The sequence below is a fragment of the Podarcis raffonei genome, chromosome 7 (genome assembly GCF_027172205.1).
Source record: "Podarcis raffonei isolate rPodRaf1 chromosome 7, rPodRaf1.pri, whole genome shotgun sequence".
NCBI lineage: Eukaryota > Metazoa > Chordata > Lepidosauria > Squamata > Lacertidae > Podarcis > Podarcis raffonei.
Genome location: NC_070608.1, coordinates 84,564,870 through 84,583,979, shown reverse-complemented (window position 1 = coordinate 84,583,979; position 19,110 = coordinate 84,564,870). Strand labels below are relative to the sequence as shown.

General features: G+C 47.1%; 1 protein-coding gene across 1 annotated transcript in view; it reads right to left on the bottom strand.

Annotated features, from left to right (window-relative positions):
* The window catches only part of DGKH (diacylglycerol kinase eta), a 99,617-nt gene extending 83,488 nt beyond the window's left edge, over window positions 1–16,129 (bottom strand). The window contains exon 1 of the mRNA XM_053397258.1: window positions 15,788–16,129. Within this exon, the coding sequence (XP_053253233.1) occupies window positions 15,788–15,952 (165 nt within the window). The 5' untranslated portion in view covers window positions 15,953–16,129. The remainder of the gene's footprint in view (window positions 1–15,787) is intronic.
* Between the last annotated feature and the right edge of the window lie 2,981 nt (window positions 16,130–19,110).

Genomic DNA, 19,110 nt, shown 5'->3' with positions numbered 1-19,110 from the left:
GCTCGGTCCCTGCTCCTGCCAACCTAGCAGTCTGAAAGCACGTCAAAGTGCAAGTAGATAAATAGGTACCGCTCTGGCGGGAAGGTAAACGGCGTTTCCGTGCACTGCTCTGGTTCGCCACAAGCGGCTTAGTCATGCTGGCCACATGACCTGGAAGCTGTATGCCAGCTCCTTCAGCCAGTAAAGCGAGATGAGCAACGCAACCCCAGAGTCGTCTGCGAGTGGACCTAATATTCAGGGGTCCCTTTCCCTTTACCTTTAAGGAGTCTCAAAGTGGCTAACAATCTCCTTTCCCTTCCTCCCCCACCACAAACACTCTGTGAGGTGAGTGGGGCTGAGAGACTTCAGAGAAGTATGACTGGCCCAAGGTCACCCAGCAGCTGCATGTGGAGGAGCGGAGACGTGAACCCGGTTCACCAGATTATGAGTCTACCGCTCTTAACCACTACACCACACTGACTCTCAGTATGTATGTATGCATACATGCAGTGCATAGCGCTTCAGACAAAGGATTGTTTTGAGTTGGCTATTCCAGATGGTTATCCTAAGATACCTTAAAAAAAAAAGACTAATCACTTGGTCTTTACAGAATCACAGTATTGCTTAGTTGGATGGTAATGTCAAGGGTCATCTAGTCCAACTCCCTGCAATGCAGGAATCTCAACTAAAGCATCCATGGCAGATGGCCATCCAACCTCTGCTTAGAAACCTCCAAGGAAGGAGAGTCGACAGCAACCTTCCCAGGGAGTCCGCTCCATTGTCAAACAGCTCCTACCCTCAGAAAGTGCTTCTTGATGTGAAGTCGGAATCTCCTTTCTTGTAACTTGAATCCATCAGTTCAAGTCCTACCCTTCAGAAGATCAGATACTAAAAAGACCACCTGGCCAAATTAGGACTTGGGTTTCCCTTCCGTTCCATCTCAGGATTTAAATGGCTCTTAAAAGAGCATTATCATCTTCTTGGGTTTACAGAAGCAGTTTGTTTTCACAATCCATTAAGGAAATGGTGGGAAAATAAAGAAGACACTTTAAACTCACACCACTGGAACTGCCTCCCTAAAACAAACAAGGGTTATCTGCTCAGGTATCTCAGAACATGGAAGGAAACCTTTTGTGTTGTAGTTTAAACAGACACAACTCACGGCTTAGCAGAACCACAAAACTTGTCTTCCATGAACACGGTTTTAACAATGAGTCCGTAAGTGACTGTGGAGGTTTGCAATGGCTTTCCTCTTCCTTGCTTATCTTCACTGGTGAGCCACACTGAGCTGTCAAGGTTTGGCTTTGAGTGCTGTCTGGACTGGGATTTGTGGTCAAGGCCTCTCCTCACTAACCACGAGCTACAACCAAGAGCAAATGGAGGCTACAGCTCTATTTCGAACTTAAAAATGGACAGCGTAATGCTGGTGGTCAACAAAAGAGGTATAAAGACTGTCTCAAGGCAAATTTTTAAAAATGTAGTATAAACACCGACAACTGAGAACCACTGGCCTGCGAGCGCTCCAGTTGGAGAACAGCCTTTACCAAAGGTGTCATGGGCTTTGAAGACACTCAAGACACAAGAGCGAAACGTGCTAAGAGGAAGGCATGCTTGGCAAACCCACCACGCGATCAACTCCTGCCCGGAAACCAATGTCCCCACTGTGGAAGGATGTGTGGATCCAGAATTGGCCTCCACAGTCACTTACGGACTCATTGTTAAAACCGTGTTCATGGAAGATAATCTTACTCAGCTACGAGGGATCGCCAAAGCTGCTCTCCTGCAGGCCACACATTTGCAGAGTCTCACTAAGGCAAGGTTTGTAGGAAGACCAAAGTGTTCTGGGGCTTAATTTACGAGGAGTTGAAAAAAATGTTTGGAATAACTTTTTTTAAAAGACCAGGGGCATATCTGTTAAGCATTGTTGGCAGGGACATCCCGAAGGCCTTTAGGGAGGTGTTCTTATATGCAACAGCCGCAGCTCAGACTTTGGTGGCAAAGGGGTGGAAGGAACAAGAAGCCCCGACAATACCGGACTGGCAGTACAAACTACAATAATTTGCTGAAATGGAGCAGTTAACAAATACCCTGAGGGGCAATTCGAAACAAAAATTTATGGAAAAGTGGGATAGATATAAAACATATGTTCAAAAATACAGTAAAGGTTCGCTATCTATGATGGTAATTGATTGACGTTGGAGTGATACTGAGTTGAGAAATAAGACTAAGAGCGCATATTGATAGAGGAATGTATTAGATATTATTGTATATTTCTTTACATGTTATCTAATACATTCCTCTATCAATATGTGCTCTTAGTCTTATTTCTCAACTCAGTATCACTCCATTCATTTGTAAAAAAAGGAATATACAACGGGATAGACAGGAAGTCTAGTGTGTTGGCATGTGTATGATTTGGGGGGGGGTTGTTTTTGTTTTTTCTCTTTGTTCTTTTTTTGTTTTATTTTCTTTCTAGGTATATAAAATTTGTATATAATTTTTGTATACATGTTGGAAATTATATTATAGTAAGTCCTGTAATGTAATATGACAACGTTTACTGATGTAATATAAGAATGTTAACAAATAAATAAAATGCAAATTCAAAAAAAAAGCAAAAAAAGCCACAGTTTGACTTAATGTGCTGTGCAAACCAGGTGGCCACATTGCAAACTGAGATGTAGTATCAATCTACAAATACAACAATGGGGCTGGTTTTCCTGTATTATACCATACCAGACTACAGGTGAGGAAACTGCGTGACTGAACGATTCCCATGGGAAAAAACCTCCCATTATTAAAAGCAACTACCTCCTCCCTGGCGTATCAGTTTTCTGCCATGCATGGTTATTTAAATGGAGGAGCATTCAAACATGCAGTTTCTTCAGCGACAGTTGATGTGACACAGTCCAAGAGGAAACCCGTGTGGTGCCATAGATAAAGTGCTGGACTTGGAGTCATGGCTCCGACAAGATGACCTCGGAGAGCAGTTCAGTGCTGTGAGGATAAAGAGAAAAGGAGGCTCCTTTGTGAAAGAGTGGGATAAAAACTGAACAAATAATATAACCCTAGGAAACTTGCGACCCACGGTTCTGATTCTTGTGAACGCTGGCAGTCGGTCGTCTCTCTCAGGCTCACGGCCCTTTCTGTTCTTCCCTCAATGAATGGGGATATCATTTGTAACCACCACTTTCCCACAACTTTTCTTTTATTTGAAATATATATATATATCATTTGGATACTTTTAAATCATGATTCTGCCAACACCAAAATCAAGATTGCATGCTAAAAACAATCCAATGTACCTTGTGAACTTTAGAAAGCTTTTCTTCCAGGAGGAAGATTTCAGTTCGTATTCTTCTAAGGGGTCAACAAGAACTGTGGGTGTTACTAGTAACCACAAACACCCTGCCAAGAAAATGTCACTGCACTGCTTGACATAAACGCACATGATCCTTCCTTTGAATAGGCTGCAAGCAAGATCACAAAATGTTCAAAATTCTCACTTCAGTGCACATTTAACATGGGGAATTGTTTTAAGCCCGTGACTTTCTGTAATGCAAAAGTCGCGGCATCAATACGAGAAAGCAACACACACACACAGGCACACACAAATCACTGAGCTCGCTGAAGACAAAGACTTGGTTTGGACTTAGTGCCCAATCATGGCTTGGCTTTATATGAATGAGACTCAGGACTTGTGCCTGCTTTTTACCCCCCCCCCCCTCCCCTTCGCACAACTCCCTCATGGCTTCCCACACCTTCCCTTTCATAACAAAAGATTTTTTCCACTGTGAGAAACCACAGTTTGGTCTTGCCCCTTCAACAAGAATTACACACCATGATCAATCAGTGCTTTGCCATTCTGCTTTGGAGGGCATAACCAAACTATGGTTTGCTGTGAAAGAAAGGTTGCTGGGAGAGGGACCAAGCCAGATCAAGGATCACTTCTTGTTGTTGTTGTTTAGTCGTTTAGTCGTGTCCGACTCTTCGTGACCCCATGGACCAGAGCACACCAGGTACTCCTGTCTTCCACTGCCTCCCGCAGTTTGGTCAAACTCATGCTGGTAGCTTCGAGAACACTATCCAACCATCTCGTCCTCTGTCATCCACTTCTCCTTGTGCCCTCCATCTTTCCCAACATCAGGGTCTTTTCCAGGGAGTCTTCTCTTCTCGTGAGGTGGCCAAAGTATTGGAGCCTCAGCTTCAGGATCTGTCCTTCCAGTGAGCACTCAGGGCTGATTTCCTTCAGAATGGAGAGGTTTGATCTTCTTGATCTCTCAAGAGTCTCCTCCAGCACCATTATTCAAAAGCATCAATTCTTCGGCGATCAGCCTTCTTTATGGTCCAGCTCTCACTTCCATACATCACTACTGGGAAAACCATAGCTTTTACTATACGGACCTTTGTTGGCAAGGTGATGTCTCTACTTTTTAAGATGCTGTCTAGTTTTGTCATTGCTTTTCTCCCAAAGGATCACTTATGTAACACCAAGCCATGCTGTGAACCAGACCAGTTTCCTAAAAACTGTTCCTCTAGGAAGTACTAAGAAACAGAAATCAACATACTCTGGATAAAACATAGTGATGGCCTTGAAACTCTTCCCCTGTATTTCTGTTTTATTTTGCTTTCGAAAATGTTTTTTGTGGGTCTTTGGACTGAAAGAAAGTATGGTGTGCATAAACCAGGCCAGTTTCTTAAAAAACAGGATGACGTGTGTGTTTGTATATGCTGCACCAAACTGTAATGACTAGTACTTTCTCTCCCTTCTGAGAGTTCACCAGATACACCCCAAATATCTTGTAGTATAGATTTGCAAGCAAAATGACAGGATATTTCCTCCTTTTAAAGAATGTAGTATTACAAGACACCAAATTATGCACAGGACCAAATTCTGCAGTTATTTAATGTGCTTACATAGAATTGTGACATACATGCCTAAGATACACGCTGTACTCAATTCTCTGCAGTTAAGCTGCTTTGCTTCTGCTTATAATGAAGTAATGCTCTGCACAGTACCAATATACAAGGCAGTTCTAAAAATCACACATTGCCACTGTGGGGGCACACCACCAAACCCAATTCTTGGACACTGAAAAATAGGACCAGATTCAGATATGGCTTCACCAACCCCCAGTGGACCGGCCCCCTGCTGAAAAAGTTTGATGAACCCTGGCTTAAATCATTTTAATACTACATTGGGATTTTAGGTGGTTGTTACAGGCAGGTTGTATACTGAAAAGAAAATCATTAAATGCAATGGGTCAAATCCAATGAAATCAGTGATAGCCAACGTGGTGCCCTTCCAGATGGTGTGGGACTGCAACACCAATTAGCCCAAGCCAGCAATAGCCAACGGTCAAGGATAATGGTAATTGTAACCCAACAACATCCTTAAAATTGCCTTTTTTATATATAAAAAAGACTTCAATGTACATGTTCAGAAGATAGGCGGTGCTCAGAATTTCATTGTCACTGACAGTGATTTTAGAACTGATAAATGTTTTTCTTTTAAAAAGGAACACAACAAATGTTCACACATTTGTCAAATAATGTGATATTAAGATCTCTTCTACTGGACAATGCCATCTGCAAAGGCACCACCATATGGCATTTTCCAGCTATGATTAACTGTATCAAAGCAGCTAAAAATAATATCTTCTAACAGTGAACCGAACCTGCAAAACATATATATATATATATCCAATTGCAAGCTAAGGAATATATTCTAATATGCAGAAGTGCTTCAACTAACAATATAAACAACCACAGCCAAGAAAAACAGTGAGTGCATGTTTTGGTCACTATTTTTAGCTGCAAGACTAGCCCAATCCATTTAATAAAATTCTAAATCAAGAAAGGGGTTTACTTTCTAGATTGTGAAAGTGAGTCTTAATGTTCTTAATTCAAACATAAGACACTATCTTGGGTGAAAGAGCTCTTCTCCAGTGATCCTTCTCTCCAGTGGTTTCTTGTAACTGTAGGCCAACCGCCAGTGAAAATGTAAACTCACAACAGTCCAATGGAGGTCTGCCTGGCACCTTTATTGTACACCTTTGTGTCCCCAGGCAAAAACATCCCTCTTTAACAAGGCCTTTGGCTGATTCACATCCAATGCCCTTTTAAAATGCGTTGGGGAGGGGGGTTATCGGGTGGCCCTTATTTTTGTTTTTATTATATATTTTGTGTTTTGAATGTTGAGATTATGTTGTGGACCGCCCTGAGACCTGCAGGTATAGGACGGGATACAAATTTAATCAAGGATGATAATAAACTAAATGAGTGTTTTCTAACCAAATATAAATACTTTTGGATTATGTACCACGAGTAAATATGGGACGTGGGTGGCGCTGTGGGTTAAACCACAGAGCCTAGGACTTGCCGATCAGAAGGTCGGTGGTTCGAATCCCCGTGACGGGGTGAGCTCCCGTTGCTTGGTCCCTGCTCCTGCCAACCTAGCAGTTCAAAAGCACTTTCCAAGTGCAAGTAGATAAATAGGTACCACTCCGGCGGGAAGGTAAATGGCGTTTCCGTGCGCTGCTCTGGTTCGCCAGAAGCGGCTTAGTCATGCTGACCACATGACCCGGAAGCTGAAGGCCGGCTCCCTCAGCCAATAAAGCAAGATGAGCGCCGCAACCCCAGAGTTGGCCACCAGAGTCGGCCACTAATGGTCAGGGGTCCCTTTACCTTTACCTTTTACTACGAGTAAAAAAGTATTCGCGAGTACCGGTAACTCATTCCAGCTTTGCTCTTTGACAAAGTTATATCGATGAAATGAAGTGTTGGTACTATTCTGGTTTCATCCTCATCAGGTAAAGGATGTAATATGGACTTCACACAGAGCCACTGATGGCAGGAATCTTGTTGCACCTCCACAATGAAACCTTCACAGATGTACAAAATTCTACACTCATTTCCAGCACATTTTGAACTGTCAGAACAAAATATTTGTATAACCTGTTTCACCCCATCTTTTCTGCTTCTTCTACCTACGTCATGACCCCTGAGTCCAGCACTGAGTTGGAATCTGACTCTGTACCAGATGAAGAGGTGGACCAGATTCAGGGCTGTGAGGCTGCAGATTGAAAAACCAGTGGGCTTCAAGCTGACAGAAAGCCCACAGAAGAACCTCGCATAGAACCAGGGCCTTCAGAGCTGAACTCTCACAGGTGTCTTGTCTAAGCTGAAGGAACCCAATGCCTCCCACAGCACCATACCAGGTCGTCTGGAGGACATGGACCAAAGGACGAGCGCCTGCCTTCAGTGGAAGAGGGCTTCACAAGGCTCAGGTTGCTTTTGACCTCTGTCGGAGGAAATTGCTCACTTCCAGCTATCTGTGGTTCTGCAACTCCTGGTTGGCCTTGCCCTGTGGGACTCAGGACATCTTGCTCTGATCCGCTGAGTCCAATGCACAGGAAATGTTTTTGCCGCATTTCCTGTAGTAGCTTGCCCTCATTAAAAGCATAATTAGACAAAAGTTGAGAAGGGAAAGGAGAGAAGAAGGGAGGCAGTCTGGCTGGCCGGCTGGCAGGCTTTCAGAGACATGTGTTTCTTTTGGCCAGCAATGGATGCTGTAGGCCTTGCAACTGTTTCGTAAAACCTTGACTGGAACTGCTCTGGCAAAGTGGCACATCTGAAACACTGACTGCATTCCCTTAGCGTCACAGCATCATTCTCTGTTGGCACGAGAGTCGCTTGCTTCTATTTTATTGCATCATGCGGTTGACTGGCAATGAAGGGTTGGAACCAATGCTAGCCCTACTCAGGGCAGACACTCTCAAAATTAATAGGCCCAAGTTACTCATGCTTAATTGCAATAGGACTGCCACAGCCCAAGACATTTCTATTTCAGACTGACTGAATGGAGTCATCTTATCAAGTACAAACAAGATTCCTCACTAGAAAATCAGATGCACTTTGAAGAAGAAGAGTTTGGATTTGATATCCCGCTTTATCACTACCCGAAGGAGTCTCAAAGCGGCTAACATTCTCCTTTCCCTTCCTCCTCCTCAACAAACACTCTGTGAGGTGTGTGGGGCTGAGAGACTTCAGAGAAGTGTGACTGGCCCAAGGTCACCCAGCAGCTGCATGTGGAGGAGCAGGGAAGCAAACCCGGTTCACCAGATTACGAGTCTACTTCTCTTAACCACTACACCACACTGGCTCTTTTTGTGCGTGCTCATGACATTTACTTCCGAGACTCATAATTCCATATCTGGGGAACCATTGGCTTCACTGGCTGGAACGGATGGAATCTGGAGTCTTGACAACCTGTGGAGCTTCTGGATGGCCACTGTATAAGATGGGCCTTTGGCCTCTTCTGAAGCTCCCCATCCCTGATGTACTCCAACCTGTCCCTTTCTCCGCTGTCCTCTCTTTGAGCCTTCTCCTCCCATATCCCCTTTCTGTTGGCCCACCTTGGTCTGCCTCTCCCCCTGCCTTTGCCCACCCTGCTCTCCCCATCTCTGTTCCCCCCTAGCCACATTCTCTTGCTTCCTGGCCAGGGCTGAACTGTGACCAGCTCAGAAGCCCTCTGCCAGGAGGCCACATCCAGGAGAAAGGGCTGAAGCACACCTGCGCCAGCAGTGCCTCAAAGGGCAGAGAGGTAATGTGGGGTGAGGTGGGGAGTAGGGAGAGACAAGGTTTCAGGCCTTGGGAAGGGTATGAAGGGGGCTTGGGAGGAAATATGGGTAGTTGATACTTGGGACATATTTATTTTGGGCCAACCATTAAGGATCCAAGCAAAATAAGAGTCAAGCTGTTGAATACAGTACAGTGGTACCTTGGGTTAAGTACTTAATTCGTTCCGGAGGTCCGTACTTAACCTGAAACTGTTCTTAACCTGAAGCACCACTTTAGCTAATGGGGCCTCCTGCTGCCGCCGCACTGCTGGAACCTGATTTCTGTTCTTATCCTGAAGCAAAGTTCTTAACCTGAAGCACTATTTCTGCGTTAGCGGAGTCTGTAACCTGAAGCGTATGTAATGTGAAGCGTATGTAACCCGAGGTACCACTGTATGTGGAATGTGCCAGAGAAACATTTCATGTACAGAGGTAGAGCTGGGTTATCATCAGTGTACAGGTGGAAAACCATGTGATTTGACGAGGTTGAGAGAGAAGTTTCCCCCTATGGAAAAACTAGACAAATGAATTTAGTTCAGAAGACTGAGAACAACAGAGACTTAGTGTGCCATGAAAGGAGCCAAGCATGTTAGTGTGATCATGTGCATCAAAGGAAGCAGAGAGGTCAAGGAGGGTGAGGACCGCATGGTCCCCTTTGGATTTTGCTTTCAAGTCACATATTTTTACCCCTTGCTCATCCTTTTGCAGTACAAAAGCAGGCTCAATGAGTCTAAAGGACACTCTTGGATTTGACCATTAAAAAAATACAAGAGGAGACTTGAATGCATATGCTTGTATTGCAGAGATATTTTAAACCAGGTTATTTTTACGGAGCTCTTAATAGAACATGAATGTTAAAAATAGAATTAAAAATCCTGTTTAAATCAAGTACATTGATAGGAGCATTTTGATATGGATATGATTTCTATGAAATCCAATTATTTTATTTTTAATAGAACACTGATTCCTGTGCACCTAGCTTCTACTGTTAATTTGAAATTGCGAGGTCCAGGATCTGTAAAGATGAATTCTGCGTGTGGACAGAAGTAGGTGTGTCAAAAAGCCATTAGTGTCAAAAGAAATAGTACTGTTTCTACCAAGGTATCCCTGTTGCCATACGTCAACAAAAGTTTCAGAAATCTCTCTTCTGTATCACTATAGAAAGGACAGATTAACAGAAAATGAATATCGCAATCCAGCTGATATTGGCCACAAACACAGAATCTGCCTTCATGAGTGACCTTGTTATAAGCGACCATCCGGGACTTCAGTTGGCATCACTTGAAATCCCAGCTCACTAAAAGCATTTTTTTAGGGAAAGAGGGACAGGTTTCATTAAATAACTGGCCCTAAAATGTTTTGTTTGCAAAAGATAATACCCCATAGGAAATCTGGAGTTCCTAATGACCATATTTTTTGCTCTATAAGACTCACTTTTTCCCTCCTAAATAGTAAGGGGAAATGTGTGTGCGTCTTATGGAGCGAATGCAGGCTGCACAGCTATCCCAGAAGCCAGAACAGCAAGAGGAATTGCTGCTTTCTCTGCGCAGGGATCCCTCTTGCTGTTCTGGCTTCTGAGATTCAAAATATTTTTTTTTCTTGTTTTCCTCCTCCAAAAACTAGGTGTGTCTTGCGGTCTGGTGCATCTTATAGAGCAAAAAATATGGTGTTTGTGATTCCCTTCTGGAACCTACCCAGAAAAGTCAGTCCCACAATTGTCGTCCTTGCCTATGCCCAATGCGACATTCAGCTCTGGAAAATAATAATTGTCTAAAATATCCTGAAGAGCTGTTTCCCTAAATTGATTCTTAACCAATTCCCATATAGCACAATGCTGGAAAATGGTCAGCTAATAAAATGGTCAGTTGCAATTTGTTAGATGTACCTTAACTGTGCACATTCTACTGCTGTCTTAATTGATAGTCACATAGATGCTGTGTGTATCAGGGTTGCAGAAACTCCCAAAGAAAGAGAATAACATTTCGGCGGGGGGGGGGGGAGAGAGAGAGATTCTGCATAGTTTGGACAACTTCAATGGAATAGAAGTCAGGTCCCCAAATTTCAACACCACAGAGCATTCCAGCGATCACTTTGCTACTGAAAATATTTAGGAGAGGTTCAATCAGCTGTCCTCCCTTATTATAAGCAAACTTCGTCAATAGCCCTACAGCAATGACTTTACGATCTGAAAATAGAGATGCATGTACTTTTGTAACCCCAGAAAATCTTTAATAACAATAACAATTTTTAATAGCCACGTTAGAAACTCATATAGATATACAGTGGTACCTCGGGTTAAGTACTTAATTCGTTCCGGAGGTCCGTTCTTAACCTGAAACTGTACTTAACCTGAAGCACCACTTTAGCTAATGGGGCCTCCCGCTGCCGCCACGCCGCCGGAGCACGATTTCTGTTCTCAACCTGAAGCAAAGTTCTTAACCTGAAGCACTATTTCTGGGTTAGCGGAGTCTGTAACCTGAAGAGTATGTAACCTGAAGCGTATGTAACCCGAGGTACCACTGTATATATAATCTAATCAACGAATGGCACCTTAAACCTAGGTGACAGTTGCCACAGTGGACAGGAGCGCCATTTGTGTGGGGCCAACCCCACCCCCCATGTTCAGTAAGGGGACCAGGCCCCATCAATATTCCACAGCCCATGTGGCAGGAGGAGGCTGGACGGGCCTGCCACAACTGCAACGGGCTCCATTGGACAGCAGTGGGAAGACCCAATGGAACCCGTCGCTGAGGCAAGAGCCAGTCACAGCCTCGGCAGGCCGTCTCCCACCTTGTGACATCACACGTTCTGGGCACCCACAATACTGGGTGTAACCCGACATGCCTGACAGTGGAATGTCTAGACACCATTTCCCCCGATATTGTTCATCATCATCATCATCATCATGACTACAGTCATACCTCGAGTTGCATTTGCTTTCCGTTGCGTTTTCTTCTGGTTACAGACGCGGCAAACCCAGAAGTGTTTACTTCCGGGTTCTCCGCATCGCAAATGCGCAGGAGCAATCTGTGCGCTTCGTGCATGAGCGCTCTATCGTGTCACGCGCAGAAGCAGCGCTCTACTTATGGACTTTTCGGGGTGTGAATGGCACCCCGGAATGGATCATATCCATAAGTAGAGGTACCACTGCACAGTGTAGCACTTTATATTTTAAAGAAAAAAATCTCAAAACAGTTTACAACACATTAAAATATCAAATAAAGCAATCCAGAATAAAACAAATTCAAGCTTCAATAAAAGTGTTATTGAAGTGACATTTTGCTTAATAATAATAATAATAAATATAATAATATAATAATTATATTATTATTACCCCAGTTGCCAACCTGACAAGCAGAGAACTCAACATGGTGACAACTGGACCTGTGCCAGTTGCAAAACACTCCTGGTCCCTGGCTAATTTCTAACACTGCCATAGGTTTCTGTGCTTTCGATTTCACAGCCACACTAAACCATTTCCATGAAAGGGATTCACTGAAAAGAAAACCCAAATATCTAAATGATATATAACTTGCTGATCTAAACTCCATTTATAATCAAGAGAGAGAGCACACTTTAGGAAGGTTTCTCTGGCTGGTTGTCCAAAAGGAATTTCTCACCATGGGCAACCAAAACAGAAAGTATGGCAATGCATTGCAGGATAACATTATGTCCACATAAACTTCCATGGACTACAGTCTACTTCATCAGATGCACAAAGTGTAATATTCAGTTGCATCTATGCACAGGGTTGGGGGTGCAACTGTAAAAAGTGAGGTAAGAATGAAATTAGATGCAGAAAAGTAGAAATGGTGAAAATTACGTTACCAACAATGGCCATTCACAGGAGAACAAATCACAGTTGCTCTTTTATCACACAGACATCCTAGCCTTGGTGAGCCACTTAACAGATTCAGTGTGATATTTGTCTCCATTAAGCTTAGAAGTGATGAATTCACAGTTCAGCAGTTCTCCCTTTAAAGTTCCTCTGTTCTAGTAAGGTCAGCCACAGAATGTCCTGGAAGGTTGAAATGCTTGTCCACTGGTTTTGAAATGGCCATATCTGGTGTCAGATTTATGTCCATTGATACATTTACATACAGACTGGTCTATCTGTACAAATTTTATTGATTGATTGATTGATTGATTGATTGAATTTATATACCGCCCTATACCAAGCGGTGTTGGGGAGGTTCAATGTAAAACACAAAACGACATTACTAGCTCATGTTACGGCCAAGCACTCTTCATGCATTTTCACTTGTGATGCACAAAAAGGTTTCTGAATTTGCCACACCTATCATTTAACTGAGAGCTGGACCATAAAGAAGGCTGATCGCTGAAGAATGGATGCTTTTGAATTATGGTGCTGGAGGAGACTCTTGAGAGTCCCATGGACTGCAAGAAGATCAAACCTATCCATTCTGAAGGAAATCAGCCCTGAGTGCTCACTGGAAGGACAGATCCTGAAGCTGAGGCTCCAATACTTTGGCCACCTCATGAGAACAGAAGACTCTCTGGAAAAGACCCTGATGTTGGGAAAGATGGAGGGCACAAGGAGAAGGGGACGACAGAGGACGAGAGGGTTGGACAGTGTTCTCGAAGCTACCAGCATGAGTCTGACCAAACTGCGGGAGGCAGTGGAAGACAGGAGTGCCTGGCGTGCTCTGGTCCATGGGGTTACAAAGAGTCAGACACGACTAAACAACAACAACAACAACAACAACAATCATTTAACTGTAACACTATCACACACAACGATGGTTCTCCGTATTGCAGCAACATTCGTAGATGCAGTTACAGGTAGGTAGCCGTGTTGGTCTGCCGTAGTCGAAACAAAATAAAAAAATTCCTTCCAGCAGCACCTTAGAGACCAACTAAGTTTGTTATTGGTATGAGCTTTCGTGTGAAGGTATCTGAAGAAGTGTGCATGCACGCGAAAGCTAAGCATAGGCACCACGTGCCGGGGCCCTGGGTGCCGTGGCTCCCCAACATTTTGAATAAGGGGGCAGGGCACCTACAAAGTGCATCACTGAATCATTACACACACACACACACTGGTGTGTGTGTGCTACGTCACCATGCCCCGCCATGTGCGCGAGTGACGTTGGCACGCCTTGGGGACATGATGACGTAGTGCGTGCACATGGGGGGGGGTAATTGCTTGTCCCAACCAGCCTTCAGTATATTGACGAATACAGTGCACTGCCCCTACGCCTCATGATGATGTACAGGCTGCATATCGAGGGAATAACTGGGACTCCTGGCAACGTTGGGGGGGCTAATGCATCTCTGTGTGCATTAATATTCCACACTCACTGGACTCCCCATCGGTAAACAATGTCAATGTGAATGTTGCTCAGTGACAAGGACTCTGTGGCAGAGGGCAAGACGTCACGCGGAACGTGGAAGCAACATCAAGCGATGTCTCCGCAAGAAAGCTGAGCGAGGTCTTAAGAGTTCACATTGGGCAAGGTCTCAGACCACCATGTCGCAATTTGACCTGCTACTAGAAGTAAGGTAAAGGGACCGCTGACCATTAGGTCCAGTCGTGGCCGACTCTGGGGTTGCGGCGCTCATGTGGCCAGCATGACGAAGCCGCTTCTGGCAAACCAGAGCAGCGCACGGAAACGCCGTTTACCTTCCCGCTGGAGCGGTACCTATTTATCTACTTGCACTTTGATGCAATTGGCAGAATTGTCCCACATGGTTAAAGATATCTGTTTGACTGGAGAAAAAGTAAGTGCCATAATGTAACGGTAAAGGTAAAGGTAAAGGGACCCCCTGACCATTAGGTCCAGTCGTGACTGACTCTGGGGTTGCGGCGCTCATCTCGCTTTACTGGCCGAGGGAGCTGGCGTACAGCTTCCGGGTCATGTGGCCAGCATGACTAAGCCGCTTCTGGCGAACCAGAGCAGCTCACGGAAACGCCGTTTACCTTCCCGCCAGAGTGGTACCTATTTATCTACTTGTACTTTGACTTGCTTTTGAACTGCTAGGTTGGCAGGAGCAGGGATCGAGCAACGGGAGCTCACCCCATTGCAGGGATTTGAAATGCCAACCTTCTGATTGGCAAGCCCTAGGCTCTGTGGTTTAACCCACAGCGCCACCCACTAAGTACCCCCCCCCTTAAAGTTGAATCTACACGCTACAAGTCCTGCACTAGCCTGAAAGGAGCCACCCCCATGTCTGGCCACTTGCAAAGGAACATTTGTATCCCGTCCCCCCCCCCCTTATATCAAGCTACTTCATTCTCCAGAGTTTTAATGTGCTTTAAGAGATGCTTTGACCTGGGTAGAAAGCAAACTCCTGTCCCTGAACTTCGAGGGCTGATTCTTTTTTTCTTTTGGGGGGGGGGGGACACACGACAAAACAAGATAGGTGCAGTGTTCCTGGAGGGATTTTTTAATCTGAATTATCATATTCCTGTAGTGGAGGCATGTCCAACAGGTAGATCACTGGTAGATCACTGGCTCCCCCCAAAGAAGCTGAACAACTGTGGCTCCCCTGAAAAAAGCTCAACATTTTACCCCCTCCCTGAAAAAACTCAATAACTTTCACCCGAACCCCCCCCCCCAAAAAAGCGGGTAGATCACTGCCAGTTTTTAACTCTGTGCCATCCGGGCGCCTACGAGAAGCGGGCTGGGGGCGCGGGGTTCCCCGGGCGACTCTTGCGCGGCTCTCCGCTCTTTTCCGGCTCCGCAGGGGAGAGGAGGCGGCGGCGGGCGGGGATGGCGGAGGCTCCGGCGGAGCGCAGGGCTCCTCCGAGCAGCGCCCCGCGAGGGGGGGGACCGTTCCCGGGCAGCTCGCCCTGTCCAAGGCCAGCGGGGCAGCGCAACCAGGAAACCGAAGCCGGGAGCGGCTCCCTGCGCTCGGCGATGCCGCTTGGCAGCCGCCAAGATCGTCGCTCCGCCGCGGCGGGGGGAGAGACAGATGTGGCCGCAGCTGGAAGGAGGGGGAAGGGATGCGATGGTCCAAGCCCCACCCCCACCCCGGCCAGGAAGGAAGGCAGGCAGGCTGGGGGGGGGGAGAGAAGGGCTGATCTGAATGGAGACGCCGAAGGGGGACCCCCGATGGCAGCAGCAGCGCTTCCTTTCCCGGCCTCGTCCGGGATCCGGACCCCCGGGCGGATCTGGCCCCCGACGCCCACCCCACTTTCCCTCCCCCCCCCACGCGCGGCCGCCCACCTTGCTCCGGATCTGGCCCGACGTGGAGACCTTTCGGATGAGCTTCTGGGGCGCCTCGTGCTCGCCTTCGCTGTCCGACGACTCGTCGGCCGGCCCCGACGCCGCCTCCGCCTCGCCTCCTCCTCCTCCGGGGTCCCCCGGTGGCGGCGCCTCCACCCCGGCCATGTTCCCCCCCGGGCGGGCGAGCGAGCGAGGAGCGCACGGAAGGCAGGCAGGCAAGGCAGGCGCGCCAGCCCGGCTCAGCCCCGGAGAGGAGCCGCCGCCGCCACCGCCTCCGCCTCCCGCCCGCCGCTCGCTCTTCCCGGGGCGGAGATAGGGGAGGTGGCGGCGATCAAAGCCAGCAGGCTCCGCCGCCGCCCCAGTCCCGCCCCGCCCGCCGCCATCTTCCGAGGCCGCCGCCGCCGCCGCGCACGCTCCGCGGCTCCCACCGCCCGGCTCCTCGGAGGGGCGGACGCGCCGAGGCCGGGGTGGGGGGTGGCGGGTGGGCGCAGCCTGAGCCGCTCGCTCTCCGCCTCGACGGGGCGGGGAGCGCGGAGGGGGGAGACTCGGAGTGGGGAAAGGCCCGCGCGCTCCTCGTGCGCTCCGGGGAGGCGGAAGTTGCCGGGAAGAGGGAATCCCGAGGGAATCCCCCTCCGAGGGCGCGGGGCTGAAGTCGTCTCAGGTCCGCGGGGGGGGGGGGTACAGTGACAACTGGGCGCCCTTTGGCCCTTCGACGAGCACCGGCGGGCGGGGTGGGCCACCTTAAGGTGTCGCCGGCCCCGCCGCGGCTGCCTCGGGACGCCCCAAGCGCCGGGGGTGCCGGACGGGCGTCCGGGTTGGCAGGCAGCGCGGGGCCGTCGGTGGCTCGGCCCTTTTGCGACGGCCCTCGTAGGAAGAAGCTCCCGCGCTTGGAGCCACGTTGTCAGGGGGGTAGAAGCCCCAACGGGTTCCATCCCGATGTGCCGGGTGACCCTCCGCCGTCCCAGGGGCCGGTATTCACGAGGGACGGAGCGGGGACGGCGTTCTTACGTGACGCGCGTCCCCAGAGCGGAGCCTCGCTGCTGCTCTGAGCCGAAGCGCAGCGCGCGGTCCGCGGATCCTGAGCTGCGCGTTGCCTCTCTTGGAAGTCAAAAAAGAGGAGCTGCAAATTCGGGGCACTTTAGATGGGATGGGAATTCGGTCGCTAATTGCTTTAACATTTAATTAGATTTTGCATTATAATTACTTTCTCAATGATCTGAAATCTGATGAAAGTTAAAAGGGCTGAAGGAGGTAGCATAAGTGCTGCAATTCTCACTATCATTATTACCATTTATAATATATAATGGACTATGATCTATCAGAAGTACTTTTGTAGAAACAGCTAAGGTGCCTGTGCTACACAACTAGCTTTTAGCAGAACTTCCAACACTTTCCTGATTTGCTTTGGAGCGGCAGATAATTATGCCACATTTGAACAGGAGCAATCCATGCAGCATCTGCTGGTTATTCAGGAGGAGGACATGCCTTTGCAGCTTTAGTATTAGCAACAATTTTAAAAGGTGTTCAAAACACAGTTTTTCTTGCTGGGCAGACAAGAGGACCTATGACCCTCTGTTGATGGACATCATTTCCCACCACCCCAGACCATAGATGATGGGAACTGGCGTTTAACAACCCAAAAAGTACTCATTAATTCTTCCTCGTCATCCTGGAGAAAAGTGACAATTGGGGTGCCGCAGGGTTCTGCCCTGGGCCTGTTGTTCAACGTCTTTATAAAGTTACAGAAAGGTAGCCGTGTTGGTCTGCCATAGTCAAAACAAAACAAAAAATTTTCCTTCCAGTAGCACCTTAAAGACCAACTAAGTTAGTTCTTGGTATGAGCTTTCGTGTGCATGCACACTTCTTCAGATACCTGAAGAAGTGTGCATGCACACGAAAGCTCATACCAAGAACTAACTTAGTTGGTCTTTAAGGTGCTACTGGAAGGAAAAAAATTTTTTTTGTCTTTATAAAGGATTTGGATGAAGGAATTGAGGGGCTGCTCATCCAATTAGCAGATGACACCAGACTCGGAGGGGCAGCTAATGCCGCTGAAGACAGAATCAGGATTCAAGACGACCTTAACAGTTTGGAGAAACGGGCACAAGCTGACAAAATTAATTTCAGTAGGGGCAAATGTCAGGTTCTGCACTAAGGCAGGAAGAACCAGATGCACAAATATAGGATGGGGGACACCTGGCTTACTAGCAGTACACGTGAAAAGTATCTTGGGGTCTTGGTGGACCACAAGCTTAAAATGGGTCAACAGTGTGATGCAGTAGCAGGGGAAAAAAGGTTAGTTTTCTAGGCTGCATCAACAGAAGTATAGTGTCCAGGTCAAATGAAGTAATAGCCCCACTTTATTTTACCTTGATCAAACCACACCTTGCGTCCTGTGTCCAGTTCTGGGCACCACAATTTAAGAAGAATGTTGACCAGAAGGAAATTGTTCAGAGGAGGGCAGATAAGGTGATCATGGGTCTAGAAGCCAAGCCTCATGAGGAACCGTTGAAGAAGCTGGGTATGTTTAGCCAGGAAAAGAGGAGAGTGAGATATGATTGTTGTTGTTGTTGTTTAGTCGTGTCCGACTCTTCGTGACCCCATGGACCAGAGCACGCCAGGCACTTCTGTCTTCCACTGCCTCTCGCAGTTTGGTCAAACTCATGTTAGTAGCTTCGAGAACACTATCCAACCATCTCATCCTCTGTCGTCCCCTTCTCCTTGTGCCCTCCATCTTTCCCAACTTCAGGGTCTTTTCCAGGGAGTCTTCTCTTCTCATGAGGTGGCCAAAGTATTGGAGCCTCAGCTTCACGATCTGTCCTTCCAGTGAGCACTCAGGGCTGATTTCCTTAAGAATGGTTTGGTTTGATCTTCTTGCAGTCCATGGGACTCTCAAGAGTCTCCTCCAGCACCATAATTCAAAAGCATCCATTCTTTGGCGATCAGCCTTCTTGATGGTCCAGCTTTCACTTCCATACATCACTACTGGGAAAACCATAGCTTTTACTATGAAGATAGCCAAATATCTCAAGGGCTGTCACATGGAAGAGGGTACAAGCTTGTTTTCTCCTGTTCCAGAGGGTAGGACTTGAGCCAATGGATTCAAGTTACAAGGAGATTCCAACTAAATATCAGGAAGAACTTTCTGAGGGTAGGAGCTGTTCAGCAGTGGAACGGTCTCCCTTGGAGGTTTTTAAGCAGAGGTTGGATGGCCATCTGTCAGGGATGCTTTAGCTGAGATTCCTGCATTACAAGAGGTAGGACATTTTTGTATCATCAGATTTTTGTATCAGGTGATGCAAAAGATCTATTATGTTAGTATA